Raw genomic sequence first — 21,558 nt, 5'->3', positions numbered from 1 at the left:
CACAAGGTTCAGAGTCCAGGGATCTTGTTTTAACATAACCCTGTTCTCTCAAGTAAAAGTACACCAACTAACACACATTAACTGCTGTGTCAGGGCTGTCCTTGCTCTAGGTCACAGAATACAGGCAATGGGGGCAACACTCTGGTCTTTGGGAAAACAAGCTTTCTAACACCAATCTTTCATCACATATTAGACTGTGCACCAGATACATGGGAAATGTATTCCACACTGTATTAAACATGCTCTGCTAGCATTATCTATTAGATCTAAATTAAAGCACATTTTCCCCACTATAAATAGTTAACTTAGATTTTAAATGTGTGACTTAAACCGGTCTCTTAAAGATTTAACTGTCATTAAATATAAGTGTCAATGAACTCAATTGTTGTTTATCAATTATAAATACATAGTATGGGCAATCCCAAGACCTTGTCAGGATCAGAATGCTGGGAGCACCGGTGCTAGCCCAGTGGGGGCCCTAAGCAGGAATATTTTTGGTGCCTCCCCCACACAACACATACTAATAATTAATGGGGGCTGGTGGGGCGTGAGCTGCTTGGGGCCCTAAGCAATTGTTTAGTTTGCTGATGCCTACTGACAGGACTGGCTGCCATGGTAACAAGGTTTCTCCACTGACCTAATTTCGTAGCAGAAATTATTGAAAAAGAAGGAATATTCATCAAAGAACTAAAACCAAAATCAAATGTAACGTTTCATACATTGTATATGGGCTCAGTTAAAAAAATGGGAGAGAAAGTTAAAACAGAAAAATATAAGTAATCATTTTACAATATATGACAAGTTCTGATATGTATTATATGAAGTAAAATAAGAGTATCATACAATCATTTGAAGTATAGACCTTCCTTCCTATACAGGAGTGATGGGTCTTTACTGAGTTACGTTTTATGGTCTCTGATATTCATTGATGGAAAAATATCTTCCTGTGGTTTAGATGGGCTGAATGATTCAATTTAAACAGGAAATTCTTTCCTACATTATCCTGAACTATCTGATTTTGTGGCCAAAAAAACCTGAGCAGTTGACCATATCATCTCCCTCAACAATAGAATCAGCAGTAGGTCTTATCTCTCTCGACTCCTGCATTGGATGAAACAGGATGGTGAGCCTTGCTTTGGAAATCCTCTCCCCATGGGCCATGTAGTGATAAAGCTCAGTGACCTCTCTCTCTCTCAATATTTGGTCCACTACCCTAGAGGGAAGAAGTCAGACTTCCAGGACAATAATTGCCAGGATCACTTTTCTTTCCTTTTTGGAAGATTGAGGGGGCGAGAGAAAGAGAATGCTTTACCGACTGAAAACAACTGCTCATACAGGCAGAAGAGGGAAATGCCACCTGAAGAGGGAGTAGAGTAGAAGAAAACTGAAGTATAAATGCTATAGAACAGATGTGGCCAAATTGCGGCTCGTAAGCCACATGCAGCTCTTTTACAGTTAAGTGCGGCTCGTGGAGCCAACCACATCCCCATTCTCTGCCTATCAGACTGGGGGTGGGGGCTCGAGGCTCTGCACAGGGTGGTGGGCCTTGGGGGTTCAGCCCCATGGGAGGTGCCTGCTGGGCCTAGGGGCTTCTGCCCTGTGTGGGGGGAGCTCAGGGTTGGAGCCCGGCTGGTGCTTCAGCCCCCTGGCCAGAACGCCTGGCTCTCAAACTTCTGAAGATCATCCTATGCTGCTCAGATGGTCAGTGAGTTTGGCCACCCCTGCTATAGAATTGCAACTGGCTTGTAGATTAGGAGACAATATAAGGTTCCGTTCATGGGAAAAATAGGTATGGGAAAATATGAAAGTGGAATATAGTATCAACTACAGGCAGACATAGATTTTACAGTAGAATTCCTAGTGAGAAAGTGATTTAGAGGAAAGGAGTTCCCACACAGATTGGCAGCACAAGTATAATAGTAACACCTTCCCTACGCCCTGAACTTTGTAAAATCTCAGGGGAAATAGAAGATGACAAAACTGGATAAGCAAAAGCCCCAATCCTGTAAGCACTGATGCACATGCTTAAGAATAAGTATGCTTGTCAGGGGTTGCAGGATTGGGTCCCAAGTGAGAAGGTATGGATTAAGTGGATCAGAGATAAGATATTAAATGGAATGATTGTATACAGAATTAGGAAAGATAGGAAGGCAGTTTTTAACTGGATTCACAGATGGAAAAGAAGCGACTGAAAAGGATACAGGAAATAATTTGCTCAAAATAGTCTAGATCTTACAAAGTTTAAAAGAGCAGGAGTTTAGGAAAACCATAAAAGGAGAAATTAAAATAGTGATGACAAAATGTGATTAAGGAACGAATAAGATATTTTATCAGATTCATGGTATGGATGAGTTCTGGCAATTTTCTGAGGGTGGTAAAAATCAGATTTCTAGACAAAAGTGGTGCAGTAAGAAGAGCGACTGTAGTCAAGGAGGACTAAACAATTCCTGATACTGGGAACAAACTTCAGGTTTGAATTAAAGAGACCATTCCATGTTGCTGACTATCCAAGTGGATTTTGTAGAAAAAGAGCACTTCTGTTTTTGAAGCATTTGGTATTAATCTAGAATTTGAAAGAGTCAAAAGAAGCAATACTTAGAAAGATAGGCTATAGAAAGATGACAGTGCAAGTCAACAGAGATGTAGATTGGGGTTCATTTGCACTGCAGGAGCATCTGAGGCTGGATCAAACAATGAGATACCCAAAAAGAGAAGCAGATGGTTGAGGTAGAGCCACTCAAATAACCTGAAGGAAAACAGTAATTTTCTCTGTACCAATGAGATTGTTCCATGCCAAACACATTACGTGTATGAACTAGATTGTAAACTCTCTGGGGGAAGGCATCATATCTTCTTATTTGCTTACAAACAGCAAAGAAAACTAATGCAGTTCACCACCACCACCAAATACCACACAAGAACACGTTTGGCAGGAGAGTATTTAAAACATGAAGAGGAAAGTGCCCAAAATACCATTTTTTACTTTACATACTCAAGGCTAAAAACTGCATAAGAAACTGTACAGAACGAACAAGATGAGAAGAGGGGTATCTATGATTAAAGGCAAGTGAACTGTAGGTCATTAACCAACCCTCTTATTAAATAATGCCAGCCAAGTGGTACACTAGTTAGACCAACTTTTCAGTGATCCAATACATACAAAATGTATAAATCCTGTAAGAAGGAATCATACATAACAGAAGGGCCAAATCTGAAATGTATTCAGCATCCAGCAGCTCCCATTGTTCTTACTGGGAGCTACCGGGTGCTGAACATTTTTGTAAATCTGGCACAGAAGATATTACTGAAGAGGAATAGAATGACAGATGCCACTACTAAAGAGCAAAGTCTAAAATGAGTTAGTTGGTGACACCACACATTAAACAAATTTTGATTTAATTTTATTGTTACAGGACAAAGACAAACCTGTATAAAAGTCATTTTTTAAAAATCTGATACAAACTCACTTCCTACTTACGGGCAGTGCTCTGTAAGTGCTATAATACTGAAAAAAGTGGCTCAGCTAATTGGCTACTATTTGGTGTATATGCAGAACACTATATTCTAGTTAATTTAGATACTAAACATCTTTTACATTCATCTGTTTTAAAATGCTGCACTGTATATAGACAGTTATTTACAAGCATATGGTGTTCAAAACACTCAAAGAAAAGTAATTTCCTACTCCAAAGTTAAGTTGCTAAAAATTAATAATAGTGAAGAATCAGCAGCATTTTCTCCTGATAAGTTTTGCCTACGCAGATTTCCTGATGATATCCAGTTTCTGTGATAGAAAAACTTCAAGAAGTTTTAATGTAGGAAAAAAGATTACTCTAGAAGAGAGATTAGAGGAGTGTAACTGCACTTACGTTCTGAAAAAATATTTTACCCTGACCCACAGATGCTTACCAAAGGTGCAGCTCTTGTTGGCTCCAAACTAGGCCTAGGTGCTGTTGAGTACATGTAGTTAAACAGTCGATCTATTTTTCTCAGAGGGACACCACCTCCTTGATCACTTATCTACAGAAAAAAGTCAAGGTTTTACTTGAACACTCAATATCTGCTCGGAAACAGAAACTTCAAGCATCAAACACAAACAAAGCATTATTTGAATCACTTGTATAAACATTAATGCAAATGGAATGAGTGCCAGAACCTATACAGAGTACATAATTTAGTCCTTGTAAAATTAAAGATAAATTTATCAAAAACATTACTAATGTGAGCATTTCTTTGAAAGTCAGTTCAGCAGTGTAAAAATATTATTAGTTTACCTTTATGGATAGATCTTCTTTCCCCAAAGTGACTAATGTTTTAATTGATGGATAGCCTTCTTTCCTACCTTCATGTAATTCCACGGTAGCTCTCATTGAGTTCTAAAGTTAAAACCATATGTTTTAGATTCTGATATATTCTTCACCTCAACTTTACCATAAATACTTTTAGTAACAATGTACAAATCGGATACATTTTCACTGTGTTATTCTGAAAAACTTGTGAATAAAACTGCCCTAAATTTGCATACATGGATACAGAAGAGGATATACCTGAGTGAACTCAAGATATACTTGACAGGAGGTCAACTGTCAATTTATTACATTTTTATATTGTAATACTTTACTGTAAAAGTAACTTAATATTTCTATTGGATACCTCACCATAAAAGCACAAAACAATACAGTAGAACCTCAGAGTTAGGAACACCAGAGTTACAAACTGACCAGTCAATCACAAACCTCATTTGGAATTGGAAGTACACATTCAGGCAGCAACAGAGACAAAACAAAAACAACAAAAGAAGAAGCAAATATAGTACAATACTGTGTTAAATGTACACTACTAAAAAGATAAAAGGAAAGCAGCATTTTGCTTATGCATAGTATGCATATGCATTTCAAAGCTGTATTAACTCAATGTTCAGTTGTAAACTTTTGAAAGAATAATCATAACGTTTTGTTCAGTTACCAACATTTCAGAGTTACAAACAACCCCCATTTCCAAGATGTTTGTAACTCGGAGGTTCTACTGTAAAGAAATGTATTTCTACATTAAATTATTCATACATACCAACACTGCCCACTTCCACAGTACAGAAATTAACACTTGTATTAGTCATACAGAGTAAATAAATCACTATACTTTGAAAATGACAAAGTGCAATAGAAGTATAGTAAAGCCTTGATGTTCCTGACCCACATCAAAACTGTTATGTTGCAGACATTTAATCAATGCAATTTGCACTCACAGTACATCAGAAATTGAACACCATTTTTACAGCTACTACTGTGTGTTTGACTTTTATATTAGTGCACGAATGATATCATTTTAGAGTTTTATAAACACATCTACAGCATCACTCCACAAAGTCGCACCAACTCTGTCCTAGAGTAAGTCACATATCATATAGCTCATGACAGGACAGGGGAAAGATAGCAGTCGAGTACATGCACATTAATGGAGAACACAAAAAGAAAAATATATTCTTTGGAAAAACTCCACATTGCTTTCTACTGAATGTATTTGTTTTCTTTAATTTCTAAAATGTGTCAAATTATGCCTTTCTGGGAACTTGCACATTATTTCACAAAACATACAATTTTTGCACTGTAATGTCTCTCCTATTCTCTTTGCTTTACAGTTTAACTTGTCAGTTATTCTGAACATTAGTAAACAATTTTTTTTTAAAGTTACACCATTCAAAAAGAAAACTGACATCCTTCAAGAGGGGCACTAGCATCCACCCAAATATCCCAGCCTTTAAACCATCCAATAAGGCAAAAATCCTGAGCAAAATAATAAGGTCTTGTACTGTACCATTAAGGGTAGTGTTAGAAATTTTACCACAAGCTGTTTTGAGTCAACCAGATACAGAAAGGAGTACAGTCATCACTGGAGTGTCAATGAGTGTTTGAAGTACGTGCGCTAGGGAAGGGCACAAGGGCTAACTTTCATCACATCACTCCAAACTTTCAGAAACAAAAAGTATGAGAACACGAGGAAGAATTACTTTTGCAAACATTATGACTGAGAAGAACCTTAACTACAACATACAATTACAATCAGAGCATTAATAAATCTTACCTACCTTGAACAACTCAAATAGCATATGAAACAGATGTGAGGGTACGTAGACTACTTGAATAGACTTGCTTGGAGATTTAGCTAGAAATAAATAAAACTTAGCTAAAAAAAAATTTCAACATATTCCCCTTGTGGTATCACAGTTCACTCCATCTACTGCAGTAAGCTGAATTTGTAACAAATAAAGACAACTGTATAACTATGTTCTCTCTCACTTTCCAAATGTGTAATAGTGGAACTTGAAAACATACTTTACAATTAAACACAGAATGCAGTCATATCAGAAGATAAGTAGAATCAGGCCTGGTAATTACCTACACAAGATAACTTGAAGGAAAGCAAAGGCAGCTGCTGGAAATGATATCTGATTCATCATGCAGCACTTTCCCCTCAGCATCAAGTATTAAACAAATGCTCCTCTATGTTAGGGTGCTCCTCCCACTGGAATCACTTTATTTAACTAATCAACTTCTTTGCTGCCCTAGAAGGGAGAGCAATTAGGAGGGCAAGGAAAGAGACCTCTTTGTATATGATATTTGAATCCTGCAGTAACTCAATTTAAAATCTTATCTATTGACTAAACAACAGCTAGCAAGTATACTTGTTCTATTAAACTTCTATACCCCCCTCCCCTGTATTTCCTGGAGCACTTAAAATAAAACGAACTTCCTATTACCATTGAACTCTTCAACTTCCAACTCTGGTGCAACCAGATAGTACTGCTCACACAACATCTTAGCTGTTTCATAAGCATCTGTGAAAGAATAAAAGAGCATACTTTATCATGAATTCTTCATTTATGCAAAAAGGCTAGCAATGTTCATTCAGCATCTCAAAATAACATGGTTGCAAGCAGATATCTGACTTTTTAGGCACTGGCTTACAAGTCTGAAATCAGTGTGCATTTTCACTGTTATTTTTACTGTGTATCTATGTTCCCATCCCCCAAGAAAGGGCACATTATCTTAAAAAAGGATTTACTATCCGAAGTACTGAGTTATAAGGGTTGTGCAAGTAGAGGCACACAACAGTCATCTTGCCTTGGAAATTTATAGTAGTATGAGAGCATACTTAACAGCACACAACAGGGAAAAAGGCATCCTTAGGACAAGGGCCAAGGGGTGGGTTACAAGATCTAGCAACTCTGGAATGGTTTAAACTGAGTAGGTAAAAGTAGTTGAGTATAGGCCAGCTGCCGTTCACTAAGCCTGCCTTCAATTGTTTTTTTATTTAGAAAAGATACAGTCTGACAGTTTCTCCTACTGTATCCATGTGCTGTGTTGCCAGAATGCTTCAAATCCTCTGGAAGGAAAGAATGTTATAACATACGTTTGGGGACGCTGGAGCCCAAAGAGGGCACAATCAAGATTGCAAGGTGGGATTGGTGTGTACCATAACCCTGTATTTAAGAGATTTAAGCACAGGTGCACCTTGACATTCTGGAAGGGTACAAGGCACCATAGGCCAACCTTAAATCTGAATTTACAAAGTTTTTAGCCCATGAACTTCCCCGTTTTTTTTTGAGTAAGTGGTGATAGTGCGGGGGTCATGGTTGCAGGACACCTGTGGTGGGGGAGTACAAAGCCTTCCTGGGAACACCTCACTGCCACTCAACTACCAGTTCTGTTCTCCTCCTGGCCCCTTCATGCCCCCAGTAGGATTGGAAGGACTTGGAGAAAGGAAGAGGGGGGCAGCGAGGAGGATACATATCACCTGCAGTCAGCAAAACAGAGTGGAACGAAGCCCCAAACTTTGTACTCCAATTTGGGGGGCTAGTTTAGAGTGAGGGGGCCTATGCACAAAACTCTACAAACAGGAGGATTGCAAAGGTGTAAAGATGCTTATTCATCTCAATGGGATGTTCTCAGATGAAGGAGAACACCCATGAAGATGAATACAGTCTGATACAATAACTCAGAGGGGGTAATTGATGATTTCATCTCAATGAGTGTTCTCCTCCCTCTCTTCCCCAAAATCTACCCCAGCTTCTGTTGTGGAATACCAATTTTCAGGGCAATATAACTATGCAAGTGGGTTTTAGAGCCGTTTGAATAATAAAGTGAACTCCTTATTGGGGGAGTTGAGGCAGGGCTTATCTGAGGAACCCTTTCCCCAAATGACTCCAAATTCACAACCAGTAGTATATACCTTTGGCTTTAATATGGCACAGCAATATTATGATAGTCCAATACCGCCACCATAGGTAGGGCTGCACCAAGATTTCCTTTTTAACAGGGGTTAAAAAAAAAAATCCTACAAAAATTATCTTTTACATTAGAATATCATTTTAAAATATTTATTGTAGTTTGTACATTGCTTGATATTAGTAGTTTATATCATTTGAGGTTTGTTCTGACTATTTTAAGAAGGGCTAAGTGACCGAATTTTTTTTAATGGCTTACATTTTCTTCAAATCCCTTTGTCATAGGGAAAAAAAATGGTTATTTATCTTACTTACAGATGTGGTGTCCATATGTAGTCCTCTCAGTGTACATGGGAATCTTTTGGCCAGCAGCCTGCATTGGCCCATCCCTACATCCTGTGTGTCCTTGCCCCCGCTCCCAAGGGCATAAAAGAACAGAGCAGGGCCAACTGCCTTTCACTTCCTTTGCCAAAACAGAATCCAGGTGTTAAAGGACTCTGTACCAGAAGGGAAGGAGGGCGGGTCACAGAATACATATGGACAACACAACTCAAAAAGAACCAGTTATGCAAGACATCTTTTTTTCTTCTTTGAGTGGTTGTCTACACACACAGACACACACACACTTTCCACTCTTGGTGACTTTCGAGAAGTAACCTGATGCTAAGAAGTGAATGCTCAGAGCCTATTTAAATAGAGATTGTAATACAGCTCTGCCAAAATGGACAGCTGACTCTATGTGTCTTTACAGGGGAATAGTGTTTATGGAATGCATGCACAGAACTCCAGGTGGCTTCTCCATGAATTTCAGAAATCAGGACACTTCTGAAAGAAGCGGCATGAGCCCTTGTGGAGTGAGCTTTAACTTGACTAGTAGACTTTAATCTATCTACCTGGTAGCATTTTAATAAACTCTGATATCCACTTAGATATTTTTTGGATGACACAGCCTGACCTGTAATCCTTTCTGCAAAGGCAATAAACAATCTAGAAAAAGTGCTCTTAACACATTCAGAGAGTGGAGCTTCACTTTACTGTCACTAGAGTGAAAGAAAAACATGTAAGCGAACAGTTCTGGAGGTCTAAGAGAAACTTTGTCCTTGTGAAAAAGAGTTTCCAATAGGGCTGCCATGAATGCTTATAATTCTCCTTTGAGCTGATGTAATCACACTAAGAATTCAAAAGCCAACCCCTCTCTCCCCAGTCTCTCCCCCAAAATCAACCCAGCTAAAACCACATTGTTAAGGAAAAGTTAGCACACGTGACTTCATTTTGGTTTGGGGCCCACCATTGTTTAAATGCCAGCACATCATACACCAGGAGGAGTGATTCTTAGATACTGAATCCCTGTGAAAATCCTCCTCCTTGTCTCCAGCCTGCCTTGACTCCCAGTATCTGGTTTTTGTTAGTCTCTAACTCCCTGTCTCTTGGCCTTGATGTGAGGCCTCCCATTCTGATAATAAAAGTTACTGATGCATGGCTTTAGGACCATGCTGTGTAATTAACATACTGGTATAGCACGAGGAATGCACCAAGCAGGGATAGGTGGTAGATAAGACAAGGGTTTGTTTATTGGCTAAGGTTTCTGATGCATGAGGGCAACATGCTTTGCTAAAAAGTATATAACCTTTGTATAATCTGTATTCAGGGTCCCCCCCTGGCTAGCAGGGGGGCACCACGCTCAAGCGTAATAAACTTAGTGTCTTTTGGGAACTCTGCAGTTGTGGACTTTGTTTCTGTGCCTCAGCCTAGATTCGAACTGTGCGTGACCTATCAGGTATAATTCGCAGCATTGGGTGCGTGTCCTACCAGGTGTAATTCGCAGCATTGGTGTGCGTGTCCTACCAGGTGTAATTCGTAACAACATTAAGGTCCCAGGAGGAACCTTAATTCGTAACAACATTAAGGTCCCACGTGCTGTCTCCCCTCGTGCCCTACCACAAGGCTAGTCAGCACACGTAGGCTAACCCCTCTCAGTTCCTTCTCAGTTCCCCTGGCTAGAAACAGAGGTATTCACAGTCCGTGAGGACCACTGCTTTCAATTTGCATCTCTATAGTTAGTCTCCTAGTTCTTAGTTGTAGTTCTAATTTTTCCCGTTTTCTTATCTTTTCTCCCTAAAAATAAAAAATAAAAACATTTCCCCCCCCTCCTTTTTCCTTGTAGGGAACCCTTCCCCCAGTGGGATGTGCCCAGGTCACCGGGCTTCAAGAAGTGCCTCTCTCTTGCAAAGAAGAGATCCCGGTCACAGACAAGCACTGCCAGTGCATTCACTGCTTTGGGAAAGACCACATTCAACAAAAGCGTGGTCTCTGCCAACAACTCAGGCCCTGGTCTCATAAGGACAAATTGCTCAGATAGAAGATTATCTTCATGGAGCCAGCTCTCCGGACCCGCGCCATGAGTTACCTGGCAGATGTGAGTCTTCAGCCCAGAGCCTTTAGATGTTGAGGCCTGAGGGGAAGAAACAAGCCACTGACTCCTCTCACAAATAACTGAAAAAGAGAGAGTGGGAAGTCCCCTACAAGAAACCCTGAGATAGCCGCAAATGCTTTTTGGTACACTCGATGCAGATGGTACCTTCTCAGACCAGTACCCATGGCTCATGGAAGTCCTCAGTGGCAGGCACCATTGACAAGCCCATGGTCCCAATGGGCACAGGCACTGAGTCAATGGCACCAAAGGACATGAGTCAGCACTCCTCTAAAAAGACGTTGCTGGTACATGATCCTACATTGATACTGTCATCAACACCTCATTAGGCACCAGAGCGACCAGTATGGTCAAGATCTCCATCCATCCCGGTACCGTCAATGGAATCAAATTGGTTGGTACTGATGGAATTCTAACCCTCTAGGGACCTCCGTGTATCAGATGTTCTGCAGTCTCCTCGGTGCCAAGACCTTCAGACAGAGTCTTCACCTGGCACGGCAATCTTCCTGACTGCCCCCTCACATTCCTCCGCTCTCTAGTGCGGGCTCCGATTGCAAACCTGAGGAGGTGGCATCACAGTACTCATCCCAGGATCTTTACAGTGCCCAATATCAACAGTAGTAATACTGGCAATCTTGGGCTGTATATTGCCACCGTGCCTCTTGAGCTTCCAGTCCAATCCTCAAGGCGCACCTCTTCAGCCGTGGCTTCCAGAGCTTCAGAACCTCTGGAAAAAATAATGGAAGATCACGAGAGCACTGTAGAGGAAGAAGTGACCCCAAGGACCATATCCTCCTAATCCCTGGATAAGGCTGCCTGCCTCTCCTGCCATCTCTGGCAGATGACTTTTGCCTCTTCCAGGACATGGCGAAGAGAGTGACGGACACTCTCCAAATATCACCAGAGGAAGTCAAGGACACCCACCATCACCTCCTTGACATAATCCACTCATCCTCTTCCTCAAAGATTCCCCTACTATTAATGAGGCCATTCTAGACCTGGCAAGAATCATTTGGCAGACCTCAGCATTGTTGGCACCTACTTGCAAGTGGGCAGACAATAAATATTATGGCCCAGCGTGGGAGACTTCTTCCACCCTCCACACAATTCCATCGTGGTGGACATGGTTAATTCCCACAGCCATCAACACCAGATGAGGTCCACTGTCTATGATAGGAACTGGAAGCATTTGGAAGCATGAACTTGAAGCTTTGCTGGTTCATACGCTGCTGGGCAGCAGTGACTACAAGTGATCCAGGTGTTGGGTGAGTATAAAAATATTCAGATCTCGAAGAGGGAACTTATTACTACCTATCAGCTTTCTTAGACATTGGCGGTATGGTGGGTGATGTATGTCACAAAATGTGTGCATGTTCTAACAGACCATCATTAACTGGCATTGCCATTCTTTCCAATAATGAAGTAAGCAGGATGTCTAGACATGCGATTTTTCGTGTACAACCTGTACCCGCATCTCTAATGTTTCAGCCATTCTTCTGAGGAGATCCTGAAAAGTTTTGTAGTTATCTGGATGTGATGGTGTCGATGATTGTAGACTCTATATGGGAGGGCAATTTGTCTCTGGAGTGGATGGAGGAAGGCTTTCTAACATCTGGAGAGACCCCGGGAGCCCAGTAAAGGCAGGGGTGCGGTCCATAGGCAAACTGTGTATGGAGCCGAAAAGGGGATTGGAGAGTACCAGATAGAACATCTCTCCCTATAATCCCTATGGTTATGTTGATACACATATACCCTAAATTCTCTGACTGAAGTATAGTAGATTCAGGAGTCATAAGAAGAAGCCTCCATACTCTGGTCTGAGGCTGATAAGGAAAAGAAATACTTCTCTAATGGTGGAGCAGGAGTCCCTGTAATTTCTTTGTAATCCCTTATAAACACCATATGTGCACTCTGTGCCAAGCTTCTAATACAACTTGGTACCGATGTGGGACAATGACTTGGAAAGCAGAAATTGCTGCAGCATGTATCAAAGAGGCAGGATCCCAGGAACTGATAGCAGAGCCAATGCTTATCAAGGAACTCTTGGAGGAAGACTGCTCAGATTTGGGTGGATCTGGTTTACCAGATCAGAGGCTGGTCTCAGATTTATCCAAGAGGAAAAGAGTTTCAGTGAGCTTTTCTTGTTTTCTGAATTTATTATGAAAATGAACAACCAACAGAACAAGTGCTCATGATGTGCCGCTCACTGAATATAAAAATAAACATTTTAAGTGGCCACAATTAAGTGGTATAGCTGTCTTGTCTTGCTTACAATACTTAGCAATACTTAAAACTGCTTGGAGATTTTTGTTCAGCCACGAAGATTGAAGCCCCGGTCCCAGATAACAGAAAAAAGTGTTTCAAAGCATTACCTGAAAAAAACCCTAACAACACACACTTAAACAAAACTATACTATGACTATTCTAAAAGTGATCTATACAATTTTAAAAATTAACTATGCAAGTATGCAAAAATAAAACATATTGCTTGCAAGGCTGTGTCTCACCCATGGGCAATAAGAAGGAACTCAAAGACAGTTGGCCCCACTCTGCCATTTTATGCTCTCAGGAGGGAGGCTAGAGGGCACTTACGGTACAGGCCTGGGCCAACAGACACTGCTGGCCAAAAGATTCTAATCTCAAGAGCATGGGGAACGTGGGCACCAAGAGTGGAACACATATGGAAAAGCACTTCAAGAACTCACTTAGAAGGGTGAAACTGATAGGTGTGGACCCTTGGTTTGTGTAGCTTAAATAAATTATTTTAGAAACTTGAAATGTGTTTTCTGTGTTTATTTTTCATGATAAATATAAGTTATTATTTTGATTAATGGCAGCATCCCAGTGCTGTGTTACAATGTCAACTTTGCACCAGTCCTTAAAACAGGCTCTCTATCCTGGGTGCATATCTTGAGCCTCAGCCATTCCTTTGATCACACTGACACAGCTGAGAGTCACAGCTACTTGCCACCCCCTTTAAAAAAAAAAAAAACACACACACACACACACACACACACACACACACAGTCCCATTGGTCAGGAATGGGATGAGAAGCATGCATCATGATTACACTGACCAAATGCTACTGCTTACTAGAGTCTTTCATCTTCCCTCTATTTAATTAGGTAATTCAATTTTCCTTGGCAATACTTCTAACGTAAATCTGATTAAGCATGTGGATTTCACAACACAGCTCTTAAATCAGAAACTGTATTCTCAGGGGACAACTTCCAGAAGACGACCATGCAGAGTACAGGCTGAAAGCAACTAATGATCAAATGTCTAGAAAACATGAGCTATGAGAGAAGATTGGAAAAAAAAACTTGGTTTGTTTAGTCGGAGAAGAGAAGACTGGGGGGGTGCAGTGGGGCAGGATGGGACATGATAACAGTTTTCAAGTACATATAAGATTGTTACAAGAAGGAGGGAGAAAAAATATTCTAATTAACCTCAGAGGATAGGACAAGAAGCAATTAACTTAAACTGCAGCAAGGGAGGTTTAGGTTGGATATTAGGAAAAACTTCCTAACTGTCAGGGCAGCTAAGCACTGGAATAAATTGCCTAGGGAGTCTGTGGAATCTCCATCACTGAAGGTTTTTAAGAACAGATTAGACAAACACCTGTCAGGAATGGTCTAGTTATTACTTAGTGCTGCCTTGGATGAAGGGGACTGGACTAGAAGACCTCTTGAGGTCCCTTCCAGTCCAAAACTCCTATTACTCTTTGCACAAAATATACATTCTTTGAAATCTACTTAGGGCAGAGCTCAAACTCACTGTACATGGGTACTTCTCAGGTTCACTGGCTACAGCATGTCACTTTTTTGGTTTGGTGGACTATTTGGGGTGTCCCTTGTTCAAATGACATCAAATTTTGACTACCAACCCTGCCCCCAGACCTCCTCAAGACACAGCAACTTTCAGCAAATAAACATGCGGATTTTAGAACACTTAGAAAAATCAGTAAGCTAGTCTCAACTAGAGGTGTGTGACTTTATTTGGCAAATAGTAAATTTCCCAAGAAAATGCATTTTGGGGGGTATTGAAACTGAGAATTTGGGTCAAATTCAGCAAATAGTTTTAGCTGGGAAAAAAACCCAAAATGAAAATTTCAAAAATTTCATTTCATATCAACATTTTGTTTCAAAACATCATTTCAAACTGACATTCAAAATAATATTTCATTTTACCTGAATAAAAAAATTCAGTTTTTTGTTTTATCAAGAAAAAACGAACAAATTAAAGTTTTAGTTTGAAACTGTTTTTTTTTTCCCCTTCTGATTTTTCAGTTCAGCCACTAAATTAAAAAAAAAATTATTCATCACCTCTAGTCTCATCTTTAACTCGTGGTGCTACTGTCTCACTATAACAAAACTATTGAAGTGACTAAGGATTATATAGCCCAGGCCCAAGTGATCAGTACTTGTTAGATTTAAATGTTGTAATACAGTAGCTTAAATTTCAAGACTCATCTCAATATGATATCAATAATTACTATGGATTAGAACAGAAAGACAAAATCAAAGGAACATCAAGAATCCATTTTGGTTATATTTCCTGCTTTGGCAATCTATGCCATATCTCCATCTGCTGACAAAAAATTGCAACACAATGCAGACAACAGCTATCTTGAAAACACACTGGACAAAACAGCACTTCTTATAAGGCAGCCATTGTTAACCTATAAAAATAAACTGTTTCGCCAATTACTATGTAAACTGGAAAATATTAATTTATGAAGAATTTCCAACTGCAATGACTTCATAAAAAAGAAAGAGAAAAGCTGAATCTATCAGGTTAGAATTCTTTGATGATATCAAAATAACCAACTCTTAAAATTTATTCTCGAGCTCTGTAATTTATAGTTACTTATAATTCATACGCTAAATTTCACATGGTTTCAACATTCAAAAACTGCTTTTAAAAAAGCTCAGTAAAACATGAGGTCACTTTGGGATAGTCACTTACTCCAAAAGCAAAACTGGGATAAGGTTAATATTAATTTTCAAATGCTTATAAAGCAGCAAGACTGCAGGTAAAACATTACAGACACATCAACTGATACACAAATGTATAACAAAGGGTGAAATAAAGTATCACGTTGCAAGTGGAACTGTATTCAAGCAATCAGTGCTATGCAATTAGTGTATATATATACACACACACACACTCACACACGCAGTTGCTACTTAAATATTAAAAAATGCTTTGTAATTTTGCTGTATTAGAGGCTTGAACAAACTTGTTCTGTAGGAAGAAAAGGAGTACTTGTGGCACCTTAGAGACTAACCAATTTATTTTGAGCATAAGCTTTCGTGAGCTACAGCTCACTTCATCGGATGCATAGTGTGGAAAATACAGAAGATGTTTTTATACACACAAACCATGAAAAAATGGGTGTTTATCACTACAAAAGGTCTTCTCTCCTCCCACCCTACTCTCCTGCTGGTAATAGCTTATCTAAAGTGATCACTCTCCTTACAATGTGTATGATAATCAAGGTGGGCCATTTCCAGCACAAATCCAGGTTTTCTCCCTGACACTTTAGATAAGCTATTACCAACAGGAGAGTGGGTTTGTGGAGCAGGGGGAGGGGGGGGAAGCGGAGGAGGGGAGGGAGAAAACCTGGATTTGTGCTGGAAATGGCCCACCTTGATTATCATACACATATCATAAGTAGATTCCGTAGTTTTAAAAAAGGTGCTTTGTGTTCCACTAGTTTCTCACGTGGTGTCTCTCCTACCTTCATAAGGATCTGAATACCCTCTCCTAGCACTAAGGATTCCCTCCAACTATTTTCTTCATTTTTCTCCCCTCTTTTAAAGCATTGTGGTCACACTCCCTTAGAGGCAATCAGTTTTGCTCCTTGAGTTAATATGGGTGAAATGAGATCAACAGGAAGAGATACCTCCTCTCATGGGTTTAAAATAGTTTCTGCTTCCACTGTGTTCATAGCCCTTGTCGACCCAAGAACTAAAGACCAAGATTTGATGCCCAACACCAGTTCTCATATGGCATCCCAATATTCTTCCACTAGATTACCATCCTGGCATAGTTGGCCACTATGTCTTCACATTGAGAATATATCAACTGAGAATTCAGATACACACATTCCATACACAGAAGGACACTAATAGGTACCCAATGTTTGTATGTGCATATGCTCATACGTATGTGTATGAAACACATATATGCATGTGCATTTATTCATGTGCGTATGGAACATTTGTGTGTGATGTACGTACACACACACACTCCATGGGAGCAACACTGTGTGACAAGGTGTACAGTTACATCAAAACTTCCCTATGTGCTTGGCGCCCAAAGACAAAAGCCAAGAGTTTCTAAATATCTGAAGATTATTGCTGTATTATATTATTCCTGGGGGAATTCTGCAACAAAAAATTAAAAATTATGCACACATTTTCAAATTCTGCAAAATTCTGAATACACCTCTACCCCGATATAACGCTGTACTCAGGAGCCAAAAAATCTTACCGCGTTATATCAAACTTGCTTTGATCCCCCGGAGCGCGCAGCCCCATCCTCCCGGAGCACTGCTTTACCGCGTTATATCCAAATTCGTGTTATATCAGGTATCAATATATAGGGGTAGAGGTGTATTTTATTTTTCAAAACACCACAATATAATCACACCAGTTTCAATTAATTTATCATTTATTTCAAAATACCTGTCAGCAAGTATGTCTGTATTGTTACAGACAACAAAAAAGATTCAGGATTATTAATACAGAACTCTGAGTAATAATTCATTTAAAGTACAATACAGAAATATATTTCTCACACCCCTCAGAAGCAGTGCAAAGGCTTGTGGGGAGTCAGGGGTAACAGAGGGCTTGAGGGAGATGGAAGTAATTGCTGGGAAGGAGCCTGGGTCTGAACTTGGAGTGTTGTTGGGTATGGGTGGGAAAAGCATAGAACAGTTTTTTTGCGGGGGGGCAGGGAGAAATTGTTAAGGAGCTTCCCCCATGCAGACCCTGGCTGACCTCTAGCCTCTCCCATTCAGTCAGGCACATCTGCCCCTGTCCCACATGTGTCCTTGAACTCCCTGTCCACGTGTCCCTCCACTCCCACTCAGACATCCATTCTCCCCATCCTGATGTGGCTCTACATCGCCTCCCCTGCCTCAGGTGGCCCTGTACCTCCTCCCCCTGTCTCCACGTGTCTCTATGCCCCCACTCAGCCACTCCCATTCCTATGTGTGTCTGTGCCCCCACTCAGTCACCTCCCTCTCCATATCTGGCCCTATACCTCACTCCCCTTTGTGGCCCTACGCCTCCACTCCCATTCAGCCCCTGCCCCAGTCTGTCCTCCCACACTAGCCCTTATGAGCCCCTGTCTGACTCCCCAGCAGCCCCACACTGTCTGTCTCCCCATAGCCCCTGTCTCCTGACCTGGCCTGACAAGTGCTGTGAAGAAGGTAGGCTCTCTCGTCTCTAGCTGGCTGGGAGCTGCTGCTTTGTTCTATCACCACAGTGCCCTCTGGTGGCAAAAGGCGGAACCGCAGCAACTTTCCACAGTAGTTATTTTCTGATGGGGCTGGCAGGGGGGAGGCTGCTCTGTTCTAGCACCATAGCGCCCTCTGGTGGGCAAAAAGTGCAAATGCAGCAACTTTCCAGCAGAAGCTTTTTTCTGCACAAAAAAATTAAAATTATGCATGGCTCATTAATTATGCACACACAGAGTGGGACAGAATTCCCCTGGGAGTAATTATAACCTCACTTTCTTATGGTGTTTGTTTCTTTATCGTAGAGCCTTACTTGAATAATCGCACAAGAACAGATGACTATGTATATCCCTGATTTCCTTTAGAAAGGATGTCAAGTAGAATATGTATTCTTAAATACTTTTTGGAAAATAATTTAACCACCACATCAAACATAAGTAAAGGATAAAAGATTTTGATCTGTCCTTGAGTAGAAGATAAAGTTATAATTCCATTTTTTGTAACTCTGTTAACATTCCACTAGTTTCAGATTTTTGGATTTTGAGGCCACTAGAAAGTGTGATCTAGTAGATAAAGCAGCAGCCTAAGACACAGAGACATGCATTCCAGTTCCAGTTCTGCCCCTCGCTTGCTGGGTGTCCTTGGACAAGCCTTTACTTCACCCCTGTCTTGGGTTTCCTGATATGTAAAAAGGAGATAACTGTACCCACCTTCCTTGTAAAGTACATTGAGATCTACAGATGAAAAGTACTGTAAGAGCTAGATATTGTTAATATTATTAAAAATTTTGATATTTTTATGGCCTTGCTATAAGCAATTAAATGTGTATAGTTTTTTAGCGTTTTTTAAAATTTTAATTAAATGGAAATACAACTTCTGCCTTGGACACCTTAACTGGTTATGTATGTGGAACTGTAAATTGGGGTTTGAAACATAATACAAATATTAAATGTATCTCCTTACCTTTTACTACCTCAGCCACATTACAGGTAGGATCAATACTTCCAATATGCTTGGGATGAGCAGGATTAGTGTCTCCACCAAAAAGAAGTGCTAAGAGGAAAAAAAGTTGACAGTTAAGTGAATGGCTATTACATTTAAAACAACATAGAAAAGTTAAATCAGACAATATGTTGACAAGATTCAGTGTCACACTTCAAAAAGATACTCCTCCATAACATTAGTCCCTGATCAAGACTATTGACCTCTCTAGAAAAAACACTTTGTTTAGTAATTATAGCTTGCAATATCTGATATGATATGAGAAGTAAATGCATTGGAGTCCATTTATGTCTATCCAGAAGAAAGAAAAAAAATCTCATAGTTCTCAGGATAGACTAAAGTCAGTACATATTCAACTGAATTATAAAATGTTCCATTCATATAATTATCTGAGTAGGTAGGAACTGTAAGTTCGATGAGGTATAAAAGGTTTCTAATACTTAGCACCCATACGAACAATAAATTAAACAGAATTCTGTAGGGGTCAAGGCGAAATTACATGAAGCCTCTGTTTTCAAAACTTGTCCTAGCCATCTCTCTTTCAACACTTAAGAGAACCATTTGCCCTAAACTAATCAAGGCTGAATCACTAGAGTTTGTCTACACAAAGAAATTCCACCAGTTTAATTAAAGGTGTAATATTAAACTGGTTTAGTTAAACTGCTGCAACTTTGTACAAACTAATGATATAAGCCAGGTTTAAATTGGTATGAGTGTCCAGATTCAACATTGCACCAGCTAACTAAACCGGTTAACATCACAGTTAGTTAAACGGGTGCAACTGGTATGTTTAGACTAGATGTACCATATATACTCGTTCATTAGCCATTCGTTTATAAGCCGACCCTGCAAGATGGATAGGTAAAAACAGCAAAAACTGTACGATCCTTTCATAAGCCACTTCCTGCAGCTCCCATTGGCTGGGAACGGCAAACCACAGCCACTGGGAGCTGAAGGGCTCTGTGCCTGAGGAAGCTCCAAGTAAACAAAACATCCCGACCCACCAGCGGCTTACCCTGACAGGCTGGGAGCCAAAGTTTGCCAACCCCTGCTGTATTTTAAAAGCTGGCATCACAAGAAACACTCAAAAGTTTTGCTAGAATGATTTTAATGTAATCTAACGAAAAACCTGTTATAATAACTGAACAAATATGTATTCACCTTAAAAATTACAGTTAATATTTAAAATCAATAAATGGATATTTAAAACAAGTAACTTAGAACAACATGAGACTTTAAAAAGTCTTAAAATCCTTCAAAGCCTGAATCAGTCTCTGATTCACCAAACAGTTCATTAAACTCTGCTTCACTCACAGCTGCACCTGCATGATCATCGTAGATGTCGGCAGTGTCGTTTGACTGATCGAGTGCATTGCTGATACAGCATTTCCTAAATGATTTTTCTATCATTTCCGAGGGAATGGACACCCACGCGTCCTTGATCCACTGGGCGACCAGATTGATTGCGGGCTTCATAAGATTCCCGCCTTTTGCCAATTCGCCATGCCTGAGCACATCCATTCAGACCACATTTTGCATAGCCCGTCTTTAAAGGGTTTGTTCAGGCAGACATCAAGAGGTTGTAGAACTGAAGTTAAGCCTCCAGGTATTACAGCCAAATTAGTTTTCATATTTTTGGCCACATTTTTCACCTCATCCATCTTGCGTGCCCTGAACATGTCCCAAATGAGCACAGCAGGTTTCTTGAAAAGTGCGCCTGGTCTCTTATTCCACACTTTTTCCAGCCATTCAATAGTCCCACTTTCATCCATCCATCCCTTTTCGTGTGCACATATGATGACACCAGCAGGAAATTTCATGTCTGTAGGCAAGGTTTTTCTTTAAAAAAAAAAAAAAAAAAAAAACAACAACAGGAGGGAGCTTTGATCCATTTGCCAAACAAGATAAAACCACCGTAACATGGATTTTTTCATGGCTAGTGGTTTTAATTAAAACTGTTTTTTCACCAAAACTGGTTACCGTTCTGTTGCTCGGGAGATCGAATGTCATTAGCATTTCGTCCATATTTGCTATTTCTGACAGTTCAAATGCATATTCCTTTCGATATTTTATAGTAAGCCTTTGGAAAGATTCGATTTTTTTCTTCCAGATCTCTCGGCCGCTTTTGCGCTATCTTTGTTCGCTGACAAAAACAGAGACTATGACGGTTCATGAAGCGAGTACACCAACCGGCTGATGCGACAAATACTGATGGCTTTATTGACTTGTATTTGTCGTCTTTTGACATTTGCAGAGCACGCAGACAAATTCCAGTTCTAGTGACAATGTACCCATACAGTCAACATTCAACAACCCAATTACTGAGATCTCTCTCTCCAACTCAGGAAATGAAGTGCACCTCGTTGGACATTTTTTCTTGCTTCTTGGCATGTCTTTTAGTGTTTTATTTTTTCGCCATTCTCTTCCTTGCT

At 40.1% G+C, this 21,558-nt stretch overlaps 1 protein-coding gene across 1 annotated transcript in view; it reads right to left on the bottom strand.

The window, feature by feature from the left end:
* The window catches only part of PDK3 (pyruvate dehydrogenase kinase 3), an 85,549-nt gene that overhangs the window by 6,807 nt on the left and 57,184 nt on the right, over positions 1–21,558 (bottom strand). The window contains exons 5-9 of the mRNA XM_048863264.2: positions 19,088–19,177; positions 6,758–6,835; positions 6,086–6,162; positions 4,275–4,376; positions 3,910–4,020 (exon numbers count right to left, since the gene is read on the bottom strand). Of these exons, the coding sequence (XP_048719221.2) occupies positions 3,910–4,020; positions 4,275–4,376; positions 6,086–6,162; positions 6,758–6,835; positions 19,088–19,177 (458 nt within the window). The remainder of the gene's footprint in view (positions 1–3,909; positions 4,021–4,274; positions 4,377–6,085; positions 6,163–6,757; positions 6,836–19,087; positions 19,178–21,558) is intronic.

This window comes from Caretta caretta, chromosome 1, assembly GCF_965140235.1.
Source record: "Caretta caretta isolate rCarCar2 chromosome 1, rCarCar1.hap1, whole genome shotgun sequence".
NCBI lineage: Eukaryota > Metazoa > Chordata > Testudines > Cheloniidae > Caretta > Caretta caretta.
This window is presented reverse-complemented; position numbering and strand designations above follow the sequence as displayed.